This window comes from Bufo bufo, chromosome 8 (assembly GCF_905171765.1).
Source record: "Bufo bufo chromosome 8, aBufBuf1.1, whole genome shotgun sequence".
Classification (NCBI taxonomy): domain Eukaryota; kingdom Metazoa; phylum Chordata; class Amphibia; order Anura; family Bufonidae; genus Bufo; species Bufo bufo.
In genome coordinates, this window is record NC_053396.1 from 8,702,419 (window position 1) to 8,729,748 (window position 27,330).

A 27,330-nucleotide genomic window follows, 5' to 3' on the forward strand; every position below is an offset into this window, starting at 1 on the left:
CAAACCCTTAGTTACGCGACGGGGAGATAAGACGTATAAGTTACGATTATAACCGCCCGGTATCATTAATAATCGCTTATAATGTATCACTTACCCGGTAAATCTACAAATCTTATAACCGGTCTGTTAGAAGCCTTGGAATGCTATGCGCCGACTGAGCGCTAGAGGGAGCCCTGAAAGGGGCGTGCTCTGTGGGTCACGTGACGACGCTTGGACACCCGGAAGAGTCAGATGGCTGGCTGTAGAGCTGGAGGGGCTGACAGGACGGTGAGGGGCTCCGGTGTGACCCTGTAGCGCCCCTCATCGGTGAGTACCGGCCCCCGTCACACCTTACGTGGCGGCTTCTATGGGACTGCTCCTGTCAGTAAAGCTGCTCTGTACTGTGGCTGCTCCGCTTTAGGCTCCTGTATGTCTGGAGGTGGAGGTGGCTTCTTATTCTCGTCATTAGTATTTGTCATGTTTTCTCTATTGATTCTGAGGAGAACTTTTCCCAGTAAAAAAAATAAATAAAAAGCTGAGGGGGAACCAGTTCAAAGAAATGACTGGCACAAAAGTGGGCATCAAAGTGGGCACAGGAGAGTGTCACTTAAAGGGTTAAATGACTTCGGAGAGGGTGACGCCCCGTGTCAGCGGAGTTCAGCCCGGGACAGGTTGTGGGCACAAGAACTGGCATCAAAGTGGGCAGAGGGGCAACTTTTACTGATCTGAATAAGTCTCTGGGGATGAAACGACGTCTCTGGTCTTGGGCCGTGTTCACATCAGGTTTTTGTCCCATGTTTAACGTATACGCATGACGGGCACATTCCAAGGATGCCTCGGACAGCTGCCACACAGCAGCATTCGCCAGCCTAGGGTGGCATTGTAAAAATGCGGTGTAGGTTTTTTTGCCGGTCTGTGCAGGGTGTATCATGGCGGTATTCTACACTTATGCAAAAACGTAATGTGAACACAGCCTTACGCTGCCGATTCACAGAGGCTGATGCCCCACATCGACTTCAGTACAGGTCTATGCCCAGCGCTGGTCCAGGCTGAGCTATTCTGCATGCCAAGTGGGGCGTCACCCTCTTTTTTTGGGCAGCAATAGATCGGTAGGCTGGTGAAGTGCCGAGATAACCCGCCGAATGTCCTCAGTCAACGTTCTCTCTCTAAAAGGTACACTGCCCAAAAATAGCCCCTGAGACACTTTTTTTTTTTTTTTTTTTTTTTTAAAGGGCAGCACTGGCAAGACCCAGTGTCTAATCAGACCTCGCCTTTAAAGGGAACCTGTCACCGGGATTGTGTGCATAGAGCTGAGGACATGGGCTGCTAGATCGCCGCTGGCACATCCGCAATACCCAGTCCCCATAGCTCTGTGTGCTTTTATTGTGGAAAAAAACCGATTTAATACATATGCAAATTAACCTGAGATGAGTCCTGGCCCTGACTCCTCTCACATACAGGACTCATCTCAGGTTAATTTGCATATGCAGCTCTATGCACACAATCCCGGTGACAGGTTCCCTTTAATAGTTTAATGTGAGACGAGTTTTGCAGCAATCCGACATTTCTATGGGGGGGGGGCAGTATTTATTTTTTTCTCGATGAGTGTTTATATCCTGAGGGCAGGCAGCTTAGATACGTGCCGTTTCCCTGCGTGTCCTCATTCTCTGATCCAATCAGATTACCTGCGAACATAACCTCAGGGCTGTTTGTATGTACACCTCCGAGGAATGCGGTATATCTACACGCGTGTACACGTGACACCGGGAGGAAGCTGGAGCTCAGCGGCATGTCACAGGCTAGTTACACAACTCAGCAGACAGTATCACACAGGATAGGATTAGATACACAGCTCAGCAGGCAGTATCACACAGGATAGGATTAGATACACAGCTCAGCACACAGTATCACACAGGATAGGATTAGATACACAGCTCAGCAGACAGTATCACACAGGATAGGATTAGATACACAGCTCAGCAGACAGTATCACACAGGATAGGATTAGATACACAGCTCAGCAGACAGTATCACACAGGATAGTATTAGATACACAGCTCAGCAGACAGTATCACACAGGATAGGATTAGATACACAGCTCAGCAGACAGTATCACACAGGATAGGATTAGATACACAGCTCAGCAGACAGTATCGCACATGATAGGATTAGATACACAGCTCAGCAGACAGTATCACACAGGATAGGATTAGATACACAGCTCAGCAGACAGTATCGCACATGATAGGATTAGATACACAGCTCAGCAGACAGTATCGCACATGATAGGATTAGATACACAGCTCAGCAGACAGTATCACAGAGGATAGGATTAGATACACAGCTCAGCGGACAGTATCACACAGGATAGGATTAGATACACAGCTCAGCAGACAGTATCACACAGGATAGGATTAGATACACAGCTCAGCAGACAGTATCACACAGGATAGGATTAGATACACAGCTCAGCAGACAGTATCACACAGGATAGGATTAGATACACAGCTCAGCGGACAGTATCACACAGGATAGGATTAGATACACAGCTCAGCGGACAGTATCACACAGGATAGGATTAGATACACAGCTCAGCAGACAGTATCACACAGGATAGGATTAGATACACAGCTCAGCAGACAGTATCACACATGATAGGATTAGATACACAGCTCAGCGGACAGTATCACACAGGATAGGATTAGATACACAGCTCAGCAGACAGTATCACACAGGATAGGATTAGATACACAGCTCAGCAGACAGTATCACACAGGATAGGATTAGATACACAGCTCAGAAGACTGTATCACACAGGATAGGATTAGATACACAGTTTAGCAGACAGTATCACACATAATAGGATTAGATACACCTCTCAGCAGATAGTATCACACAGGATAGGATTAGATACACAGCTCAGCAGACAGTATCACACAGCATAGGATTAGATACACAGCTCAGCAGACAGTATCACACAGGATAGGATTAGATACACAGCTCAGCAGACAGTATCATACAGGACAGGATTAGATACACAGCTCAGCAGACAGTATCACACAGGATAGGATTAGATACACAGCTCAGCAGGGAGTATCACACAGGATAGGATTAGATACACAGCTCAGCAGACAGTATCACACAGGATAGGATTAGATACACAGCTCAGCAGACAGTATCACACAGGATAGGATTAGATACACAGCTCAGCAGGCAGTATCACACAGGATAGGATTAGATACACAGCTCTGCAGACAGTATCACACAGGATAGGATTAGATACACAGCTCAGAAGACTGTACCACACAGGATAGGATTAGATACACAGTTTAGCAGACAGTATCACACATAATAGGATTAGATACACCTCTCAGAAGATAGTATCACACAGGATAGGATTAGATACACAGCTCAGCAGACAGTATCACACAGGATAGGATTAGATACACAGCTCTGCAGACAGTATCACACAGGATAGGATTAGATACACAGCTCAGAAGACTGTACCACACAGGATAGGATTAGATACACAGTTTAGCAGACAGTATCACACATAATAGGATTAGATACACCTCAGCAGATAGTATCACACAGGATAGGATTAGATACACAGCTCAGCAGACAGTATCACACAGGATAGGATTAGATACACAGCTCAGCAGACAGTATCACACATGGTAGGATTAGATACACAGCTCAGAAGACAGTATCACACAGGATAGGATTAGATACACAGCTCAGCAGACAGTATCACACAGGATAGGATTAGATACACAGCTCAGCAGACAGTATCACACATGGTAGGATTAGATACACAGCTCAGAAGACAGTATCACACAGGATAGGATTAGATACACAGCTCAGCAGACAGTATCACACAGGATAGGATTAGATACACAGCTCATCAGACAGTATCACACATGATGGGCTTAGATACACAGCTCAGCAGACAGTATCACACAGGATAGGATTAGATACACAGCTCAGCAGACAGTATCACACAGGATAGGATTAGATACACAGCTCAGCAGACAGTATCACACATGGTAGGATTAGATACACAGCTCAGAAGACAGTATCACACAGGATAGGATTAGATACACAGCTCAGCAGACAGTATCACACAGGATAGGATTAGATACACAGCTCAGCAGACAGTATCACACATGATGGGCTTAGATACACAGCTCAGCAGACAGTATCACACAGGATAGGATTAGATACACAGCTCAGCAGACAGTATCACACAGGATAGGATTAGATACACAGCTCAGCAGACAGTATCACACATGGTAGGATTAGATACACAGCTCAGAAGACAGTATCACACAGGATAGGATTAGATACACAGCTCAGCAGACAGTATCACACAGGATAGGATTAGATACACAGCTCAGCAGACAGTATCACACATGATGGGCTTAGATACACAGCTCAGCAGACTGTATCGCACGCAGTCGGTCTGTGGAGCAGTGATGATACTATGTGATCCCCGGGCAGGTTGAGCAGAGGTGAGTTTGTTCTGAGTTCTGGCTGTGAATCACTGGGTGCTGCGGTCACATTAATATACATGTTCTGTGCCGCACCTTCTTCTATGCGATCGCCCTCAATAATTGCAGATTCCAGAATAGTCATTTATTGGGACGTTGTTCTGGTTGATGATTTCTATCTGTCAGGAGAACTTTGTCGGGTTGTTCTAGAAGATTCCCCTGAGGGTCGGTGAGCGGGTGTTCACTTCTCTGCCTTTTCTATCTTACCCCGAGTGGTAGTATATGGTTGCTTCCTCTACATGTTCTAGATTACCCCCGTCTGTTAGTATGCAGCTGTTCCCTCTGCCGGTTCTAGAGTCCCCTGGCTGCCAGAACGCGGTTATCTCCTGTCAGTTCTAGATCACCCCCATATGTTAGTATGCAGTTGTCCCCTCTGCTGGTTCTAGATCCCTCTGTCTGTTAGTATGCAGTTGCCTCCCCTGCCTGTACTAGATAACCCCCCCTCCGGTCTCATAGTATGCAGTTGTCCCTTCAGCCTGGTCTAGATCCCCCTGTCTGTTAGCATGCAGTTGTCCCCCCTGCCGGTTCTAGCTCCCCCTCCCCGTCTCATAGTATGCAGTTGCCTCCCCTGCCTGTACTAAATCCCCCCCCCCTCTTAAAGTATTCAGTTGTCCCCTCTGCCGATTCTAGGTCCCCCCCCCCCCCCGGCTCATAGTATGTAGTTGTCCCCTCTGTCTGTTAGTATGCAGTTGCCTCCCCTGCCTTTACTAGATCCCCCCCCCCCCCCATCTTATAGTATGCAGTTGTCCCCTCTGCCGGTTCTAGGTCCCCCCCCCCCCCCGGCTCATAGTATGCAGTTGTCCCCTGCCTGTACTAGATTACTAGATCCCCCCCCCACTATCTTATAGTATGCAGTTGTCCCCTCTGCTGGTTCTAGGTCCCCCCCCCCCCCGGCTCATAGTATGCAGTTGTCCCCTCTGTCTGTACTAGATCCCCCCCCCCCATCTTATAGTATGCAGTTGTCCCCTTTGTCTGTTAGTATGCAGTTGTCCCCTCTGCCGGTTCTAGGTCCCCCCCCTCCCGGCTCATATTATGCAGTTGTCCCCTCTGCTGGTTCTAGGTCCCCCCCCTCCCGGCTCATAGTATGCAGTTGTCCCCTCTGCCGGTTCTAGGTCCCCCCCCTCCCGGCTCATAGTATGCAGTTGTCCCCTCTGCCGGTTCTAGGTCCCCCCCCCCCATCTTATAGTATGCAGTTGTCCCCTCTGCCGGTTCTAGGTCCCCCCCTTCCCCCCCCCCATCTTATAGTATGCAGTTGTCCCCTCTGCCGGTTCCAAAGTCCCCTGGCTGCCAGCGTCCCCCTGCGGTCTCTGCGCGCCCTGTGCTTGCAGCGGCTGCTGTCAGGGAGTGGTCTGCTGGAGTTGCCAGGCTGAGCTCTGCATGTCTTCTCTTACAGCTCGCTGTCTGTCGGAGGATCGCGCTGCCAGTTATGATGCCGCTGTTCTTCAAGAAGCAGAAGCCGAGCGGGGAGGCGAGAAAACGCCTAGAATATCAGATGTGCCTGGTAAGCCGGCCGCCGCTGATCTCCTGCCAGGAGATGACCTCACTGATGTGGGCTCAGTGGAGCAGAAGAGCTTGCACTCGTTCTCCATCACTGATCGTCTTCTCAGGTTCTGTCACATTTCCAGCACAGTCCAGAACCACCTACCTAGGGGCCCCGGTACTGACCTTCATTGTGTGCTGCCATGGCAGTGATACAGCAGTGCTGATGCAGCATCTGACACTTAAATGAGACCCATATTCTTTTTTATACAAAATGTTGAGCCGCTCCCGGCAGAGGTGACCCAACAGGTGTCCCCTCATCTGCCAAATACACGACCACGGTGAGATGTGTGGTCACAAGGGTTTCCCCCTTTAAGACAGATATAGCAGAGCTGAGGTTGTACTTTTGGTTGAAGTCATGTTGTGTTATTGGTGGGTCTAGAATGACTGCAGGTAAAAGAGATAAATGACAAATTCATCTCTGCTACATCAGTCAGTGTCCGGGCCGACTGAGTTATATTCCTATATTTACAGACGAAGGAGGCGGGAGCGGACGAAATCCTGGACATCTCAAAATGTGAATTATCCGAGGTGTGAATCTAATATCCATCTATTATCTATTATATATTATCTATCTATCATCCATCTATCTATTATATATTATCTATCTATTTATTATCTATCTATCTATCTATTATCTATTATATATTATCTATCTCTTATCTATCTATCTATCTATCTATCTATTATCTATCTATTATCTATTATATATTATCCATCCATCTATTATAAATTATCTATCTATTTATTATCTATCTATCTATTATCTATTATATATTATCTATCTATCTATTATCTATCTATCTATCTTTCTTCTATCTATCTATCTATCTATCTATTATCTATCTATCTATCTATCTATCTATCTATCTATCTCCTATCTATCTATCTATCTATCTATCTATCTATCTATCTATCTATCTATCTATTATCTATCTATTATATATTATCTATCTAATATCTATCTATCTATCTATCTATCTATCTATCTATCTATCTATCTATCACATATCTATCTATCTATCTATCTATCTCCTATCTATCTATCTATCTATCTATCTATTATATATTATCTATCTATCTATCTTTCTTCTATCTCCTATCTATCTATCTATCTATCTATCTATAATGAATGATCACTCCCATCCTCCCGCTCTGTCTTGATTTCAGGTCCCTGATGCTGCTTTCTCCACCTGTCGGGTCCTTCAGAAGAAGGTCAGTAATATCCTCTGCTCTGGGACTATAACTCTCAGCATCCAGGACACGTCTTTGTCCGTTAATTACAGCTCGGAGGAGCCTATATATATATATATATATATGTGTGATGGGAGGACGGACAGCACAGGCTGATAGCAAGAGGTGTGTGGTTACCAGCAGCACAGAGTATTTCAGGATAGGAGCCTGCTGATCTCCTAGGAGGCAGTGACCGGATTTCACCACACTCTACTTAGTGATAGGAGCAGTGTCCCCCAGCAGCACAGAGTGTTTTAGGGAAGGACGTCTGAATGGGTTTCTCTTCACAGGTGTTGATTCTTCACAGCAATTTTTTGACTTCTCTGCTTCCCAAGTCCTGCCAAATCCTGGACTTAGCCGCCTTAAAGGTAGGTACCTACAGCCCCATGTACTGCAGATCACCTACCTTCAGACGTCATTCATCCCAGCCAGTTTTTATTTTTTCCGCTTAGGTTCTTGATCTCCATGATAACCAGATGTCGTCCCTCCCTGCTGACATAGGACTGCTGAAATCCTTACAGGTAAATGAACGGCGACCATGATGTTAATGAAGGGGATGGGGGGGCATTAATAGACCGTAATGGAGGGCCCCTGAGGTGTAAGACCAGGCATTTAAGACTGAGTCTATTTCTATTCTCCATTTTTCATCTCTCAGGTGCTGAACGTGGAACGGAACGTCTTGCGTTCGCTCCCTGATTCCATCGGGGATTTGATCCAACTGCAGACCCTGAATGTGAAAGGTGGGTGCAGTCGTCGAACTCCATGGAAAATCTTCCCTACATAATAAGCAAGGCTTTCCAATAGACGTTGTGTTTCAATTCCTCACCATTGTCTAAAGCTCTGCTTGCTGTCAGTGAATGGAAACATGACTTCCGCACAGAGGCTCAGAACCTTCCTTGCTCACACAGCTGCACATTTTTTTTAAAAAGGGGTATTTCCATCCTGTACATTGGGGACATATTGCTAGGATATCCAATGTCTGATGAGAGCGGCTCCCGCCTCTGGGACCTGCACCTATACTTAGAACGGAGCCCTCATAGCGCCAGAGGGAGCAGCCGCTTTCTTTTCATTTCTATGGTATTGCTGAAAATAGTTGAGTGTTGGCTCAGCTATTTCTGTAAGCTCCATCCATAGGAGTGAATGGAATGGTGGCCGCGCTTGCACAGTTCATTTCCCATTCATTTCACTGGGACTTCCCATAGAAATGAATGGAGGGCAGCCGCGTATGTGTGGTGCGCCATCTAGCACGTTGCGGGCTCCGTTCTAAGGTTAGGTGCCCCTAGAAATATACCCACAATGTCCAAGATGGGAATACCCCTTTAAGCTGGCCGTACACATTATACAATGTGTTCGGAAAGTCTTCAGCCCCTTTCCTCGGAACATAAGTCTTGAGCCCCTTTCCTCGGGACATAAGTCTTGAGCCCCTTTCCTCGGGACATAAGTCTTGAGCCCCTTTCCTCGGGACATAAGTCTTGAGCCCCTTTCCTCGGGACATAAGTCTTGAGCCCCTTTCCTCGGGACATAAGTCTTGAGCCCCTTTCCTCGGGACATAAGTCTTGAGCCCCTTTCCTCGGGACATAAGTCTTGAGCCCCTTTCCTCGGGACATAAGTCTTGAGCCCCTTTCCTCGGGACATAAGTCTTGAGCCCCTTTCCTCGGGACATAAGTCTTGAGCCCCTTTCCTCGGGACATAAGTCTTGAGCCCCTTTCCTCGGGACATAAGTCTTGAGCCCCTTTCCTCGGGACATAAGTCTTGAGCCCCTTTCCTCGGGACATAAGTCTTGAGCCCCTTTCCTCGGGACATAAGTCTTGAGCCCCTTTCCTCGGGACATAAGTCTTGAGCCCCTTTCCTCGGGACATAAGTCTTGAGCCCCTTTCCTCGGGACATAAGTCTTGAGCCCCTTTCCTCGGGACATAAGTCTTGAGCCCCTTTCCTCGGGACATAAGTCTTGAGCCCCTTTCCTCGGGACATAAGTCTTGAGCCCCTTTCCTCGGGACATAAGTCTTGAGCCCCTTTCCTCGGGACATAAGTCTTGAGCCCCTTTCCTCGGGACATAAGTCTTCAGTCCCTTTCTGTCAGGCTCTGTCAGGTTGGATGGCGCCGTCGGTGGACAGCCATCTTCAGGTCTCTCCAGAGACGTTCTATTAGGTTCATTGCTTTGGCTGGGCCACTCAGGGACATTCACAGAGTTGTCCCTCAGCCGCTCCTGTGTTGTCCTGGACGTGGTCTTAGGGTCATTGTCTTGTTGGAAGGTGAACCTTCGGCCCAGTCCGAGGTCCAGAGCTCTGGATCAGGTTCTCATTAAGAATATCTCTGTACTTTGCTCCATTCAGCTTTCCCTCCACCCTGACCAGTCTCCCTGTCCCCCCACCATGCTTCACTGTAGGGATGGTATGGGGCAGGTGATGAGCAGCGCCTGGTTTCCTCCAGACATGATGCTTAGAATTGAGCCCAAATAGTTCAATCTTGGTTCCATCAGGCCAGAGAATCTTGTTTCTCACTGTCTGAGGGTACTTGAGCTGCTTTTTTTACAAACACCAGGCGGCTTTCCTGTACCTTTTACTGAGGAGAGGCTTCTTTCTGGCCGCTCTGCCATAAAGCTCAGATTGGTGGGGGCTGCAGTGATGGCCGACCTTCTGGAAGTTTCTCCCATCTACACACAGGATCCTTGGCGCTCAGCCAGAGTGACCATTGGGTTCTTGGTCACCGTTCTTACCACGGCCCTTGTTGGGTCGACCAGCTCTAAGAAGAGTCCTCGTTCTTCTTCTTCCATGTAAGAATTATGGAGGTCCCTGTGCTCTTGGGAACCTTCAGTGCCGCTGACATTTTTTGCCCCCTTCTCCAGATCTGTGCCTCCACACAATCCTGTCTCTGAGCTCTACAGGCAGTTCTCTCCTCCTCATGGCTCGGTTTCTGCTCTGATCTGCATTGTCAGCTGTGAGATCTTATATAGGACAGGGCTGTGTGTTTCCAAATCATGTCCTATCTGCTGAATTTACCACAGGTGACTCCAAACAAGGTGTAGAAACATCTCAGAGGTGATCCAGAGATGATCTGGGTAACATTTATGTCGGTTTCTTACCAGGGAATAAGCTGAAGCTGCTTCCTCCAACCGTCGGTAGTCTGCGCTGTCTACGTACGTTGAACATCAGCGAGAATAGACTGAGCGAGCTTCCTCCGGCCCTGGCCCATGTCCGCACCTTGGAGGTAATTAATGGAACTTGTGATCCAGCAGTCTGTCCTGTATATCTATCTGTAGGCCCTGTGTGGATGTCCTAGACCCCCTCTATGAGCACAAACACTCATACAGGGGCAGATTGCAGCCGTCCCTTTAATGGCATGGAGGATCATTCACCTAAAACCTGCCTAGGGCTGAGGAATCTTCTTTCTAGTAGTCGTGGGACCCCTAAATACATTTCTCACTGACCAGTCACATCTGCATCTTTCTGGTACAGAGCTCCAAATCCCTTGCCTTGATTTAAGGGCTCATTCACACAACCGTATCTGTTTTTGCAGATCGGAGCGTCCTTCCATATGATCGAAATGCCTATTCTTGTCCACAAAAACTGATAAGAATAGGACATGTTCTATCTTTTCTGAGGGGGCCGCAGTTTTTGAGGCCCCCATTGAAATGAATGGGTCCGCATCCGAGCCGCAAAATTGCGGAACGGATGCGGACAGAAAAATACAGTCATGTGAATGGGCCCTAAATGTGAAAGATACAGTTTGTCTTCTACCACTAGAGGGAGCCTCACCAGTCTCAATGTATGATTGTATGCAGTGAGCTCCCTCTAGTGGACATCCGCTTCCTTATCACCTGCCGCATTTGGTGCAAGGTCATTTCCTAAGCCCACTCCATACACACCACGTACATATGTGTCATGAAGGGGGTTTAAAGGGGTTCTCCGGGAATAAATAACTATATTTTTTTTGCAAGTGCCCCTGCCTCTCTCCATAAACAGAATATTCATATTTACCTGCCCCCGCTGCTCTGATGCTCCTTGCTGCCTCCCCGCTGTCCATGCGGTATTTATGGGCATGGTCACATGCTTCACTGCAACCAATGTCTGTCTTCAGCAGAAGGCAACCTGTAGCAGGTAGGTATGACTCTTTTGTTTAAGAGGCAGGGTGAGGACACTTGCCAAAAAAAATCATTATTTCTGGAGAACCCCTTTAAGGACCCTGGGAAGTCAGGTGACGGACACTGTGGGAGTTGTGATGCAGCCATATTGGTTGTCACCCAGCTTTCCCAGAGATGGATAAGACAACTGCAGAGGGCGATATTAATTCATATTCATTTATTCATTTGTTACAGTCATGGCCTCTCCTCTTTCTTTATAGACCCTGACTCTGGACTCTTTGGGGATGGTCTTCCCCCCAGCCTCAGTGTGCAGCGAGGGGACAGAGGCGATCCAGCAGTATCTATGCAAGGGTAAGCGTGACTTTGTAACTTCGGGGAGTAGTGGATGTATCACGGGTCACCATCACAATCAGATCTTCTCCCCGCAGAGCTGGGCATAAAGTACTGCCCACCCTCCCAGTACCTGCTCTCTGTCCTGGAGAACGACGCCTGCGATGCTGCGGCAGACACAGTAGATGGCGCTCTTTTGATGTCTTTGAAAGAGGAGACTGAATGGCAGGTTGGTATCTGTTGCGGGACAGGTCCGTCAGAGCGGGATAACTATCTATAGGGAAGAGACACCCCCCTCCATTGGTAGAGCATAAGTAATGTAAACTGCACCTGCCTAGCAGCCGTGTTGAACTCGCTCCTGTATATGAGGTCTGTCTCAGTAGTACAGCCTCAGGCTTTGGGCCTGTATCATCCAGTGGTCAGATCTGGGCACATAAGAGACTCGGAAAGTTAAAGGGGTTTCATATATCTCCTTCTGCCACTTTTTCATGTATTTTCCAATTCGTCACCATTTTCAAAATCTCTTCTTACTGCCAGCGAATGGAAACACCTGTTAGTCAGAGCTTGTCATAATCCGGTCTTCTCTGTCTTGCAGAACAAATTTTCCGAATATGAGAAGAGAAAGGTGAGTCGGTCTCTGATAGGATGAGTAAAACCCAGAAGTTTTCCGTTTTTTCCCTGTTTTTAGCCGCTTGATGACCGCCCGCTTTAGGAGGTGCAGGTCCTTAGTCTGGAGCAATGTTTTTTGGCAGTAGAGGGCATGAGCAGCCTGTTATACGCTCCCGCTAAGTGACCGGAATCGGAGGAACCGCGCATCTTGAAGGGTTAACCATTTGATTGGAGGATTAATTGGGAATGGGGGGGGGGTGGATTTAGCTTCAGGCCACGTTTGAGGACTGTGAGACCCCTTACACACCTACAGTCCTGCTGTTAGGGCACACGAAGTGTTAAATGTAGGTGATCGATGTGTGAATGCTGGGATTCCGAGTGCTGGTTCCCCTATGATGACTAACACACGGGGGTCCCTGAGTCTCCTGTGTGAATGGAGCGGTGACTCTCAACCATACAACTTGAATGGAAGCTGAGCTGCAGTACCTGAGAACGGCCACTACATGATGTATGGAGCTGCTCATCAACAGGTCATCAGTCCCAGAAACCCCTTTAAAGGTGTATTCCCATCACATACAATGGGGGCATATCGCCACCTCTGGAACCCGCACCTACAACGAGAACGGAGCGGGGAAATGAACAGAGGGAGCACTGCGCATGCACAGCCGCCCTCCATTAATTTCTATGGGGCCGCCGAAAATAGCCGAGCGCTGGCTCCGCTATTTCCGTCTGCCCCATATAAAAGAATGGGAGCAGGGGCAGGGTCCTCCAGCCACAGCTCTCCCCGCTCCGTTCTCCTTGTAGGTGCGGGTCGCAGAGGTGGGACCCACACCTATCAGACAATGGGGGCATATTGTGGCAATGGGGGCAAATTGAATTATTATATTCTATTACCATATTTTTCGCCCTATAAGACGCACTTTTTCAGTTCGTCTTATGGAGCGAATTCTAATGAGCGCTTTCATTATGGAAGCGCTCATTAGTACAGGAGGATCGGGAAGTGGGGAATGCAGCAGTCCCCGAGCTCTATACTTACCGCTCCCTGGTCCTTGGCCACTCGCTGTGCTGTGACACAGTGTGAAGACGTCGGCTCGCAGTGACCTCACGCTGTGCGTGTCGGGTCACAGCACAGCGCACGGCTAGAAATAAGTAGATTTTTTTTAATTTATTTTATCTGATCTCAGCATGGGGGTCATTCACATGGAGGTCTGATTGGGGGACTTATTAACATTGGGGGTCTGAGCTGAGGTCTGATGAAAATTTCTTCTTTTGTTATTGTTCTCCTCTAAAATCTAGGTGCGTCTTATGGCGAAACATAGCAGTAAATGATATATTATGATAGTATTGTATTATACCAATAAATTATATATTTTTATAGTATTGGATTATATATTTTTATACCAGTATATTATATAATACTATAGTATTGTATTTTATTAAATATTATTATAGCAGTAAATTATAAATGATAGTTTTTTTTATTATATATTAGAATTGTACGGTATTATGTATTTTTCTAGTATTATCATATCGTATTTTTTGGACTATAAAACACATCCCCCCCCCCCAAAAAAAAAGAAAGTGAAGGGAAAAGTGGCTTACAGTCAGAATGCTAATGACATCCGTATGCAGGAGACACAGGGAGTAGTGAGGGAAGTGCTGCACGGCTCTATTCGCCGCTCCCTGGTCTTCTTCCAGGCTTCGCCCTGCACTCTGTCCTGACTGGCTTACAGCGTCAGGATGTAGTGCACATAGGCGCGCGCTATGACCTGACGCTGTGCGACATCAGGTCACAGTGCAGCGTGGACTGGAAGAAGACCAGGGAGCGGCGAGTAGATCGGCAGAGAAGCAGCACCATCCTGAGCAGGAAAGGTATGTTTATTTATTTATATTAACATCTGATCTGAAGCTGATGGGGGTCTGGTCTGAGGCTGATGGGGGGGGGGTGATCTGAGGCTGATGGGGGGGGGGGTGATCTGAGGCTGATGGGGGGGGGTGATCTGAGGCTGATGGGGGGGGTGATCTGAGGCTGATGGGGGTGTGATCTGAGGCTGATGGAGGGTGTGATCTGAGGCTGATGGGGGGTGTGATCTGAGGATAATGGGGGTTTATTCTGACGATCATGGGGGTCTGATTTGAGGCTCATTAGGGTCTGATTTGAGGCTCATTAAGGTCTGATTTGAGGCTCACGGGGGTCTGATTTGAGGCTCACGGGGGTGTGATCTAAGGCTGATGGGGGTGTTATCTGAGGATAATGGGGGTTTATTCTGAGGATCACGGGGGTCTGATTTGAGGCTCACGGGGGTCTGATTTGAGGCTCACGGGGGTCTGATCTGAGGCGGATGGGAGATCTGATCTGAGGCGGATGGAGCATAGGGGTCTGATTTTAGAGTCTGATCTGAGATCTGATGAAAAAATTTTTTTTTCTTATTTTCCTTCTCCAAATCCTAGGTGCTTCTTTTAGTACTGTATTATATATTTTAGTATTGTATTGTATATTTGACATTATTATACATGGGTCAGCATCTTTTCTTCATTTCATCCTTTGCCTTTTTTTTTCCAGGAACAGAAAATGTTAGAAAAACTAGATTTTGAGCGTCGCCTGGACCTGGGGCAGCGAGAACACGCCCAGCTTTTCCTACAGAGTAACTCTCAGAAGAATGAGATCTTACAGACGGTGCGGGAGGTGAGTGCGCGGTGCCCCTGTGTGGTGGCAGGCCCATCATATCGCATATATTGGGGGTCTGAATCTCTGTTTGCTCAGGAGCAGTCGCGGTTGGAGAAGGGTCTGACAGAGCATCATCGTCAGCTGCAGAATGACCGGCAGAAGCTGCAGGAACAGCTCAAACTGATGGAGAAGGGGATCTCGTACCGGATCTCTCACCTGCTGGAGGAGAACCGCAGGTAAGTGCACGTATTCGCATCAATATACACAGAGTATAGGGCATGCCCTATAAATGGCTGATCGGTGGGGATTGCAACGCTCTGCTCCTTCTGTATTTCCCTACAGCGGAGACCACTTTTTTTTTTTTTTTTCATTTTGCAGTAGGTGCGAAGTCTCATTAAATATTCTCATTATTTTGCAGACAAAAGCAGAGCGAGTCTATTCTGAAATCCCTGGAGGATGAGAGGTGGGTGGCAGTAATATACCCAAATCTTCATTATTAGAGCCTTGGGTGGATGGTTATCTATCTGTCTATCTAATATCTATCTCCTCACTATCTATTTATCTATCTGTCTGTTTATGTTTCCGTCTATCTTACACACATCTGCTTTGCAGGATTAAAATGGAGCATCTTATGGCAATTACCCAGGAAGAAGCTGACAACCTACGTCGTAAGGAGGTGGCGTGTAAGTGCTGCCCCTTTCTTCACCTGACACCTCTGTGCTCCAGGATTTCTGCGTGGTGCCATTCAAGTGCCTCTGAAAGCTGGATAGCAAACCCTTCAGTAGCTATATGGACAGCCTTGAGTCTGAGATTCTGGACCGTCATGGGATGCAGTGCTCAATATATAGCATACTGCACCATATCATGTAGTCTATGTGTCCTTTGCAATTGCTACCCTTGCCACCCCCTATAGCTACTGGGTTTCCAATGGCAATAAATCCTGCTCCAACCTGCATTACATGTGTCCTGATGGCATTTTCTTCTCTCTCTCTCTCTCTCTTTAGCTGCAATGCAGCAGATGTTGGTGGAAAGTTACAAGAACAAGCTGCTGCAGGTGGCCATCGAGTCCCGGCGCCGGGAGATGGTTTATCAGACCTGCTCCAGGTGAGATGGAAAAATCCACCACTGACACGAGCGACACGCCCGAGCTGTCAATGATTGTGCAGTGCCTCATCATAAGTCAGCTAATAACCGGCGCATGCTAATGATTAGACTAGGGGATCACTGACTGTCCGTCAATTATTTCCTATCTGTGCGGCCGTGGGGATCGGCTCAGTCGGTGATAAGTGATTTGCAAAACATCCTTATTGTTTACAGCTACGGGACTTAAAGGGAAAGTCTAACATTACTAGAAGAAGCTCTCTCTCTTTGTCCATGGCTTTGGCGACTATTGACTCGTCAGAGGCTTCTCAGGCTAAACATAGCTTTAAAGGGACACTCCGTGGAAAACGTAAACACTGTAGTATGTCTGGTGCAAGGCACGAAGGGCCGAGCATAGCACAGGGAATCTCGCTATGGCATCCTGTGTCATGTTGCACCCCTTCAGGCCATGTACTAGCCCGTGTTCCTTTAAAGGAGTTGTCCTAGGATACAAACGTATACCCTATCCACAGGATAAGGGGATAAGTATCTGATGGCTAGGGCCCCCCACTGATCATGAATGGAGTGGCAGGTCGAGCATGAAATCATCAGACTGCCGGAAATAGCCGAGTGCTGTGCTCTACTTTCTCTGGCAGTCCCTGATACGGGACCCCTGTTCTCTTGATCCGCGGAGGTCCCTGTTGTTACATCAGGATCTTCTATGTTGCGGTGTGGAGGGATCCCTGGTGTGGTGAGCAGTCTGTCTCTAAACCTGCAGCATCTTCTCTGCTTGTCAGAGGGGATGCTGAGCAAGTGCAGTAGCATACTCCTCCTCTGACAAGCAGAGAAGACATAGGAAGTTAGGATGGACGTGCTATAGAACACTAGGAGATTAGGTGGAGTAGTTTGTATGCAGCCTCGGGGGGATCATCAGTAGAGGACCATACCGAAAGAGATTTAATGTCTAATACGTGCCCATTGCCCCTGTTAACAGCTTGGCCGAGATGGATCGCAAGATTCAGCAGATCCAGATGTGGCAGCAACTGGATCAGAGTAAAGCCATCAGCCAGATCCTGCAGGAGGTAAGGAAGACGTCTCTCCATTCACACGACGGCCGTGTCCGTTTTGCAGACCGCAGAGCTCTTGGTCCATGCGGCCGCATCCCAAAATATAGGACATGTCCTATTCCTCGCTGCATCCTGCAGATCGCGGACCCATTGAAGTCAATGGGTCTGCACCGCAGTCCAGGGTGCACGCGGCCAGTGTCCATGTTTTGCGGCCCTCAAAACGGACATGGTCTCGTGAGCGGAGCCCAACCATGCGCAGGTGCAGAAAACGCATAACGGTTGTTAACTCTTTCACTTCCAGTCAGAAATTCAGAAGGCCGCCTTTGAGGCCCTGCAGTTGAAGAAAGATCTGATGCATCGGCAGATACGAGAACAGGTGGGTTTGTGTAGACAAATCTCAAGCAGAGATCTTGAAAGGTGTAAAGAAAACGTAAAGTACATCAGAGATTCTGCAGAACTTTTCATAATACAGCGTTTAAAGGGGTTTTCAGGACATTGATATTCATGGCCTGTCCTTAGGCTAGGTCAGGCATGCTCAACCTGCGGCCCTCCAGCTGTTGGAAAACTACAACTCCCATAATTCCAGGACAGCCTACAGAAGGGCATGGTGGGAGTTGTAGTTTTGGAGGGCTGTAGGTTGAGCATCTCTGGGCTAGGTCATCAATATGGGATAGATGGGGGTCTATCCTGCTGCACCACACTATCATTGATTGCCAGATAGAGCACCATACATTTTGTAGTGGCTGTCCCTGGTATTGCAGCTCTCTCCCATCTACTTAAAGGGGCTATCTGATATGCGTCGTGACCCCATGCGGCTGCCACTTCCGGGATCACATTCCATACATTGGGTATGTGTTCCCAGCCTGAGGTGAGAACCCTTTGCTCCTGCTTAAGTGTGTATCTCTCGCAGCACGAGATTCAGACTCATGCTTGCTCTGCAGATTATGATTCCAGGTTGGGATCACGTGTCCCAATGTATGGCACGCGATCCTAGAAGTGTCGTCTCTGCATGGGACCGCGGCGCATCTCGGATAACCCCTTTTAGGCTAGGGCTACACAGCAACATGTGTCGTCGAAAAGTCGCATGACCTTTTATATAACGATGGTCAACAGTGTCGCACGAAAAAGGCAAAGAATTCGTCCAAGTTGCAGCATGTCGCTTTGCGACACCATTGACTATGATTACAGAAAATGTTGCGCGACATTGGTGCGACACATGCCCTAGCCTAGATGGCACAGCTGCGGGCAGTGTAGTTGCAGTACCTGGCACAGCCACTGGGAACCAACGCAGGGAACGAGGAGCTGGCGGATGGGGGTGCCAGGAGCCTGACCTCTACCGATCTGATCCTTAGGACAGGAGGCCATGAATATTACAGTCCTGGGACACCCCTAAGAGTGGACGCGCGGTGTATTGTGCAGGCTGCTGCCTGACACTGGGAAATACAGTTTTATCGTATCCTCTTCAGTAAACACTTTGGCCCCAGGGTTCAGTAGATGGACTGCGCTCCCCTTCATCGCTGACATTTTAGCATGTTGTTTTGCTCTCCTCCTCCGCCTGGCTTTTGCTCCTTTTTGTTTTATTCTCTCGCCACATCTCTCGATGAAGAAAATGGGGAGAATCTGCCGTCTCCATTGTGGAGGTTATAGGCCGTAGACACGAAAAAGCGATTTTACGTTTAACCGCTACCTCTATGAAGTGCTACCAGTCACCGCCGCTTATCTCAAAATACACAAATCTTTCGACTGGTATAAGTTCTACATGTCCATTCCTGCTTGCTGTCAATGAATAGCAACATTGCTTGTTTGCACCCGGACGCTGAAATGCCCATAAGATCCAATAACTTTTCACCGCTGAGCATTTGCTACAGTTGCATCCAGTCTATTCAGTGTTCTCATAATCAGGACAGGAGAGAGATTTGTGGCGCTGATGTGAAAAGCTCATTGTCTAGGCTGGATCCATTGTAACGAAACCCTCAGCTGTGAGATGTCTGGGAGTAAAGCCTTTGCTCATTGGCTGAAAATTTGTGTATGAAAAAGGCTGCACGTCGCATGACTCAATGTATTTCTATGGACGGCGACTATCCTGCCTCAACCCCCAGTTACGACGTCGCTCTGTAGACACTTCCTGGTAGCTTTTCGGAAGAATTTAGCAGGAAATTGCTCAAATAGCAATTACATGAATCCCCTCCTAACCAGAGGAGGGATCTACTATTGGGCAGATGTATGTTCCTTGCCCCATGAGAGCCAAACCGATTGGGAAATTGTTAGTTAAGCATTTGCTTGGCATTTGAAAAACAGTGCCGCCCCCGTCCTCAGGTTGTGTCCGGTATTGCAGCACACCCCTATTGAAGTGAATGGGGCTGAGCTGCAATACCTCACGCAACCTGCGAACCGGTGCGGCGCTACTTTTGTTTTGCGTTGTATGCAGGTAGCATTAGACGTCTGATGCATGCATTGCAATACCTAACCTAATGCTGCAACCCTGGGAGTTAACCCCTAGGCTGCTGCAGAGGTCCCCCAACACCCCACCCCCCCCCAAAGGCTTTGCTCCATCAGCACGATCACTCCTGATGGTGAGATCCTTTTCATCCGACCCCTGCTGTCTCATCTTCTGTCTAGATTTTATTAATAGAAGCTGAGTTAATGCATCTGACTCAGCTGGAGGTAAAGAGGCAAGAACTGGAAACGGAGGAACTTCAGGTATGTGGTTACCCCGGGAGGTCTGAAAAAAAAATTCCCGGAAGCTTCTTATATATTTTGGTTTTTTGCTGCCTGGGCGTCAGGGGTGGGGGATTTTCCAGTCATTATTAAAGGGATGAGAAAAACATAGCTGCCGTCTTCCAGAAACAGCGCCACGCCTGTCCCCAGGTTGTGTGCGGTATTGCAGCGCCGCTATGTTCACTTTAGTGGAGCTGCAACACGAGATAGAACTCTTGCACAGGGATGGACAAGCCCTTTTAAATGTTTTTCTAGTCCTGTGCATCCCCTTTAAATGCTGCCCTTCGTAAGGACGGCCCGCTGGTGTTATAATAGTATCTTCATATAAGATCAGAATAGCTGGGATTGGGACCAGTGAGGCATCAGGTAGCCAGTGCCTCGAGCCTCACTGCAGCTTCATATTATAATGGTTGCCTCGGGCGTCTTGCTTTCAGTCTTATCTGGTGTCTTGTCCGTTCGTCAGTCTTGTCCTTTCCCGTCACTAACGCTCGGGGGTCTTATGTCTCGTCTCTTGGTGGCCAGACTCCAATGGCAAATTTTAAGGGACAAGTAGAAAAAAAAGTGAATAAAAACTTGAAATTCAAAAAGTTGCTTCACCAAAAAAGTAACGACCAGGAAAGTGTATGGCAGGTTGTCACAGCCCCGCCCCTTATTTCTAGCTCCACCCCTAGTGGAAACTTGACATAGGGAATCTGAACTGATGCATCAAAATACAATATTTTAAATCTATAGTTTTCAAGTCTCGTCATCCTACAGACATGAGGTTAGGTGCGGGGTCCCTTGCATGGTTAGGACCCCCTTCTAAGAAGACTATCTGCTCTGGCAGATGCAGGTTGTCCAGCTGACTGGCCGCATGTTATACTACTTCTGCCCTGTAGTGGTCACTGCAGGGAACGGCGAGGTTGACCATGGATTCCCCTTGCAGAATCAGAGCAATTTCCCACAGGGGGACCTGGAAACCAGACACCGTATTAATATGTTTTCTGTGATGAGAAATCCCCCTCAACTTAAACCTCAGGAAAATAACAGAATAATGTGTCGCCATCTGTGGAGATCCAGAGTATAACAAGAAAAGCACACGGAATGGAAGATGTCGCTATTAATGATGAAAAGAGTTAATACCAATTGATCAGATCCACAGCAGAGTCATGTGTACATACATTCTTCAGAGCTGCACTCACTATTCTGCTGGTGCAGTCACTGTGTACATACATCACTTATCCTGTACTGATCCTGAGTTACATCCTGTATTATATTCCAGAGCTGCACTCACTATTCTGCTGGTGCAGTCACTGTGTACATACATTACTTATCCTGTACTGATCCTGAGTTACATCCTGTATTATACTCCAGAGCTGCACTCACTATTCTGCTGGTGCAGTCACTGTGTACATACATCACTTATCATGTACTGGTACATACTTGACTTATCCTGTACTGATCCTGAGTTACATCCTGTATTATACCCCAGAGCTGCACTCACTATTCTGCTGGTGGAGTCACTGTGTACATACATCACTTATCCTGTACTGATCCTGAGTTACATCCTGTATTATATTCCAGAGCTGCACTCACTATTCTGCTGGTGCAGTCACTGTGTACATACATTACTTATCCTGTACTGATCCTGAGTTACATCCTGTATTATACTCCAGAGCTGCACTCACTATTCTGCTGGTGCAGTCACTGTGTACATACATTACTTATCCTGTACTGATCCTGAGTTACATCCTGTATTATACTCCAGAGCTGCACTCACTATTCTGCTGGTGGAGTCACTGTGTACATACATTACTTATCCTGTACTGATCCTGAGTTCCATCCTGTATTATACTCCAGAGCTGCACTCACTATTCTGCTGGTGCAGTCACTGTGTACATACATTACTTATCCTGTACTGATCCTGAGTTACATCCTGTATTATACTCCAGAGCTGCACTCACTATTCTGCTGGTGCAGTCACTGTGTACATACATTACTTATCCTGTACTGATCCTGAGTTACATCCTGTATTATACTCCGGAGCTGCACTCACTATTCTGCTGGTGCAGTCACTGTGTACATACATTACATTACTTATCCTGTACTGATCCTGAGTTACATCCTGTATTATACTCCGGAGCTGCACTCACTATTCTGCTGGTGCAGTCACTGTGTACATACATTACTTATCCTGTACTGATCCTGAGTTACATCCTGTATTACACTCCAGAGCTGCACTCACTATTCTGCTAGTGCAGTCACTGTGTACATACATTACTTATCCTGTACTGATCCTGAGTTACATCCTGTATTATACCCCAGAGCTGCACTCACTATTCTGCTGGTGCAGTCACTGTGTACATACATTACTTATCCTGTACTGATCCTGAGTTACATCCTGTATTATACTCCAGAGCTGCACTCACTATTCTGCTGGTGCAGTCACTGTGTACATACATTACTTATCTTGTACTGATCCTGAGTTACATCCTGTATTATACTCCAGAGCTGCACTCACTATTCTGCTAGTGCAGTCACTGTGTACATACATTACTTATCCTGTACTGATCCTGAGTTACATCCTGTATTATACCCCAGAGCTGCACTCACTATTCTGCTGGTGCAGTCACTGTGTACATACATTACTTATCCTGTACTGATCCTGAGTTACATCCTGTATTATACTCCAGAGCTGCACTCACTATTCTGCTGGTGCAGTCACTGTGTACATACATTACTTATCTTGTACTGATCCTGAGTTACATCCTGTATTATACTCCAGAGCTGCACTCACTATTCTGCTGGTGCAGTCACTGTGTACATACATTACTTATCCTGTACTGATCCTGAGTTACATCCTGTATTATACTCCAGAGCTGCACTCACTATTCTGCTGGTGCAGTCACTTTGTACGTACATTTGTTCAGTCTCTACTGGACACAGTCAGCGAGCATGTTGACAGACAAACCCCTAACAGCTTAGTTGAACTCCTATAATGCAGTTAGGATGAGAGGTCAGTTTTAGAAATCTTGTTCTCCTCCTTCTTTGCGTCTTTCTTCTGTGTTTCCTTTATGTCCTTAGCTTTGTGTTATTTTTGTTCTTGTCTTTTCAGTTATATGTTTTCTTGTTTTGTGTCACTGGTAACAATAAATCCAAATCTCATCACCCTGATACTAGTCACATATATAGCAGAAGTATGCACGCTCCCGCCATTATGGTTCATTCCCCTTTTAATTCTTCATTTAAAGGAGCAGCTTCTCCTCCTCCTGTGAAATATGCAGATAGTGAAGCAGCTTGTGCTGACTGATAGGCGGCACCAGACATCTCTGTGGTTTGCTTCATTCCATAGTTAATTACATTAACATTTGTTCTGACTTCACAACCTTAGAAGGTGGCGCTGTTGCATTGTTGTCTATGCAATAAAAACTATCCCTGTTGGTGTGGTGAAAAGTGGTACTGCAGGTCACAATTTTGGAGTTTCATTTGGGGTAATGCTTTCTCACACCACTACATGTCTGATTCTTAAACAGATACATATACATTTTTTATACTGTAGGGCTAACCTAGGCCCAAATGCCAATACCCTACTAAAGACCCTACCCTCTATCACAGAAAGTTATGCCTTGGGTACATGAAGGTGAATTGCTCGATTCATTGTTTTTATTTATTTTTTTGCACCATTGCTTCCTATTAGCAGGTCATCCATCAATAGATCACGCTTGACCCACTGCTGCCCCCAGTACCCCCCCCCTCCAATCCCATCTTTGTGCAATATATATAGTCCAATTAGGTTAGGATCCTGCCCCTTCCCCAAGACTAAATTTGCTCCAAAAATGTGTTCGGTGGTCCCAATTACCTCTTGTATTTGACTGTGTTTTTCTTGCACCAGTGGATGATAGCGGAGCAGCGCCAGGCACTAAGTGATCTCCTGCAGCAGCTTCTTAAGGACAAGAAACAGAGAGAAGAAGAGCTGTTGGCCGTACTGGTGAGTTCTTCAGAGATCTTAAAGGGGTCGTCCACTATGAACCATCCTTTTTTGTTAGAAGGGTGCCCCGAAGATTATCTTCTGATCTTAGCTTGTCCTGCAGCTGGAACCTCCATTGATCTTTTGTGATCGGCTGGGGAACCTGGCAAGAAGTGTTCAGTTTCCCTACAGCACCACCGCAGGCAAAATGAAGTATTACAAGTAACCCATTGAAATCGATGGCTAGGTCTTCCAGAGTGAAGACTCCCCATCCCATTAACGAAGAATATGGGTTTTCTACACCAGACAACCCCTTTAAGAGAAAACTATGACCATGGCATGGAAATGTACCCAACTAGTAATTTTGTGGCCACAGTAGGGTAGTCTTATTAATGGAGTATCTTTCTCTCTCCAGATGGAAATGGATGCAAAGAGCGAGGCCAAGCAAGAAAACTATTGGCTGATCCAGTACCAGAGGCTCCTGAATCAGAAGCCTCTGTCTCTCAGACTTCAGGTGGGTTCTAGATCACCTCACACCCTCTCGTCAACTAGTTGATCTTCATTGGAACTCAAGGTTTTGTCTCTGTTTCTTAGGAGGAAGGGCTGGAGCAGGAACTGGTGGACCTTCTCAGGGAGCTTTCAGCCGAGAAGTATTTGCCTATATTTGCCCATCATAGGTTCTGTCTGGAGATGCTGGAGAAGATGACGGCTGCTGATCTCCAGAAGGTAATTGTGCAGGATCTTCTTACGTTTTCATGGCTTTACTACGCTCAAGCAGGATTCTATATGGAGGTGTATTTCTCTCACTGCAGATCGGCGTTGTGGAAGTTGGCTTGCAGATCTCCATTATCGAGAAGGCTCGAGAGATTCGGAGACTCAGGAGAGGTAATTCATGGGTCCTGCTATGTGCAGCCTGTGTAGAGCGGCCATCTGTGGGGCCAGGAGGTTGGCTGGAGACAAACCTTTCCTTTAGACAGGTGATAAATATTCTTAATAGAAAAACACCCTTCAAGGGGTTGTCCGGGTTCAGAGCTGAACCCGGACATTCCCATAATTTCACCCAGGCAGCCCTCCTGATATTAGCATCGGAGCATATCATGCTCCGATGCGCTCCCTTGCCCCAAAAAAGAGCATCGGAGCATAAACTGCTCTGATGCTCAAGTCCGGGGGGCTGCCTTGGTTAAAAATGTAGATATGTCCGGGTTCAGCTCTGAACCCGGACAACCGCTTCAAATACTCTAGGTATAACCGATACTGTGTTATGCCTAGTACAGGATCTGCAGGGGCGGAGAGTGACTGTGCCATGCTCCGCCCCCGAGGTGCTTGCACTAAGCAATAAACAGTATATTAGTTCTGCCCATCGTTTTTCTTCTTGTCTCATAAGGAATAGGTGGGTGCTCAATGGTAGCTAATTTAAAGGGTTCTCAAAAGTGCCATACTCTATTTTAGGGAGAGCCACCGTAAAGACTGATGGTTTGGAAGTAGGACCCTCATCATTCAGACCCTTCTGGTTCCCCGCTGTGTCCTTACAAACATATCAACTGTATTTCCAAAACTGCTTGTTTGCTCCGGTCAGGAGATCTGATCTCTGGATCAGTTTGCACCTTCTAGATCAATTTCCAGGCTCTTTTGTCTGTAGGATCCTGTCTTAATGAGTATTAACGCTCCAGTATGCTGCTGTAATGTGAGTCTTTCTCATTCCAAAACAGAGTCGCCCAAACTGACACCCTCCGAGGTGGGACCCAGCGCCCCCCCAGCCGGCCAGCCCAGCCCGAGCTCTCCTAAACTCCCATTACCCGATGTGGCGAACAGGATCTCTGAGTGCGTGGTGTGCATGGAGCTCGAGGTAAGATGTATCCTGTATATATCATGCAATCTAAGTAGAGAATGATCGGGATGGTTAATGACTGGAGTCATACCAAGTAGTATATGTCACCATCACAGTGCCCATACTCCTTCAGTAGCTGTACACATGCATGCTCAGTTTGGCCGAGCATGCATGTTTTTTTCAGGGAGAAGAAAACTGCTGATAGACACCTCTGTTAGGGGTTTCTCTCATTAAAATTGACTGCGCCCGACCCTTCTTTGGGAGGGAGAGTCGACCAGCCCTTCTGTAATGCTCTGGATTGGCCAACGGTAATCTAACGTACGGGGGTCCTTCCATGCATTGTATGCTAATTAAGGCTCTCTCGGCCAATCAGAAGCAACCACAGGGCCACCCCTGACCAAGGTTGATATTACAAACTCCACGCCGTTTTTTCTTTTTCAGGCCCAAGCGATCTTTCTCCCCTGCGGTCACGTCTGCTGCTGCAGCAATTGCGGAGACGCCCTCCAGACGTGCCCCCTGTGCCGCAGGGACATCAGCCAACGTATTCGCATCTACCAGAGCACTTAAGAACAGAGAAGAGGAGACCGCTGCTGCCCTCCGGCATTACATGAAGGAACAAAATTTGCTGTAAAGACCTGGCTCCCTCTGCAGCGGTAGACTAGTTCCATATGCCACCTCTAGCGATGCTTCTGTAGTCTGCCCCCAGTGGATAGTCACAGTATTGCAGGGCGCGGTCGCGGTTTTGTGACGCCTCTCGCCCCTTATATATTCCTTCGCTCCCTGCGCAGCTTTATTTACTGACACTTGAGTATCTCAGGGGTGAGAGGGGTGTTTCTTTTGGGTCATTTCAGCTCCATATATATATATATCCTGCTGTTTCCGCCCAGGGTTTAAAAAGGCTAAAGCCATTTGTAAAACTGTTTATTTTCTATGTAATTTTACGTGTACGATAGGTTAATTTATTACATTATAGGATGACGTGGAATACGTCCCTGGCTTAGTCGGCTCGGAGGTATCCGTCTGCCTTTGTCCTGCTGTATGTATGAAGGATGCCATGTTGCTTGAGACACCTCCCAAATATTGTATCTAGAGGTTCTTTCCTCCCCCATGAATGAAAGGGGGTAAAAACCCACGAGAAATACTGTGAATGTGAACGCGGTGTTAAAAAAAAAAAAATTAATAAAAATTCCAAAGAACAAAAATTAGGAAGGCGAACGGCGCTTGTGACTACAGTTACAGGAGGTCCTTTAAAGGGGTGTAAATGTCCGATAGGTGGAGGTCTCCTCTCTGGGACCCGCTCCTCTCTCAAATGAGCTGCTATGGGGCTTCCGAAAATAGGCGCACGGGCGCGCTCAGCATAGCAGTGAATGGAGAGGACACCATGTGTGCGCTGCGTCCATTGTTGTTGAGATACAAGCAGGTCCCAGAGGTGGGGACCCCCTTCCCTATCGGACATTTATGGCACATCCATATATCCCATTAATGTCCAGATGGGACAATCCCTTTAAAAGAGTTTTCCGAGACCTATACTGATGACCTATGAGTATCTGATAAGTGGGGTCCGAAACCCTAGACCCCCCCCCCCCTCCGATCACTGGCGCGCCGTAGAGTGGTTGTGCTTGGTATCGCGGCTCAGTCTCATTAACAGCAATGGGGATGAGCTGCGGCTAGGTCATGTGACCAATGAACGTGACGTCACACG

At 47.3% G+C, this 27,330-nt stretch overlaps 1 protein-coding gene across 3 annotated transcripts; it reads left to right on the forward strand.

Annotated features, from left to right (window-relative positions):
• The first annotated feature begins 165 nt into the window (after window positions 1–165).
• LRSAM1 (leucine rich repeat and sterile alpha motif containing 1) lies at window positions 166–26,823 on the forward strand. 3 transcript variants are annotated; one of them, XM_040442701.1, is made up of 25 exons: window positions 166–306; window positions 5,923–6,030; window positions 6,543–6,599; window positions 7,239–7,283; window positions 7,592–7,669; window positions 7,754–7,822; window positions 7,957–8,041; window positions 10,387–10,508; window positions 11,643–11,733; window positions 11,811–11,941; window positions 12,308–12,337; window positions 14,885–15,007; window positions 15,086–15,225; window positions 15,408–15,452; window positions 15,602–15,672; window positions 15,994–16,093; window positions 17,064–17,151; window positions 17,438–17,512; window positions 19,756–19,836; window positions 23,726–23,821; window positions 24,216–24,314; window positions 24,395–24,526; window positions 24,613–24,685; window positions 25,510–25,646; window positions 26,070–26,823. In XM_040442701.1, exons 2-25 carry the CDS (start codon window positions 5,956–5,958, stop codon window positions 26,193–26,195), a joined length of 2,169 nt encoding a protein of 722 aa, XP_040298635.1. In that variant the 5' UTR covers window positions 166–306; window positions 5,923–5,955; the 3' UTR covers window positions 26,196–26,823. The 3 variants fall into 3 exon arrangements, with proteins under 3 accessions (XP_040298635.1, XP_040298636.1, XP_040298637.1); XM_040442702.1 differs by having other exon boundaries at window positions 15,092–15,225; XM_040442703.1 differs by lacking the exon at window positions 19,756–19,836.
• Window positions 26,824–27,330: the final 507 nt, after the last annotated feature.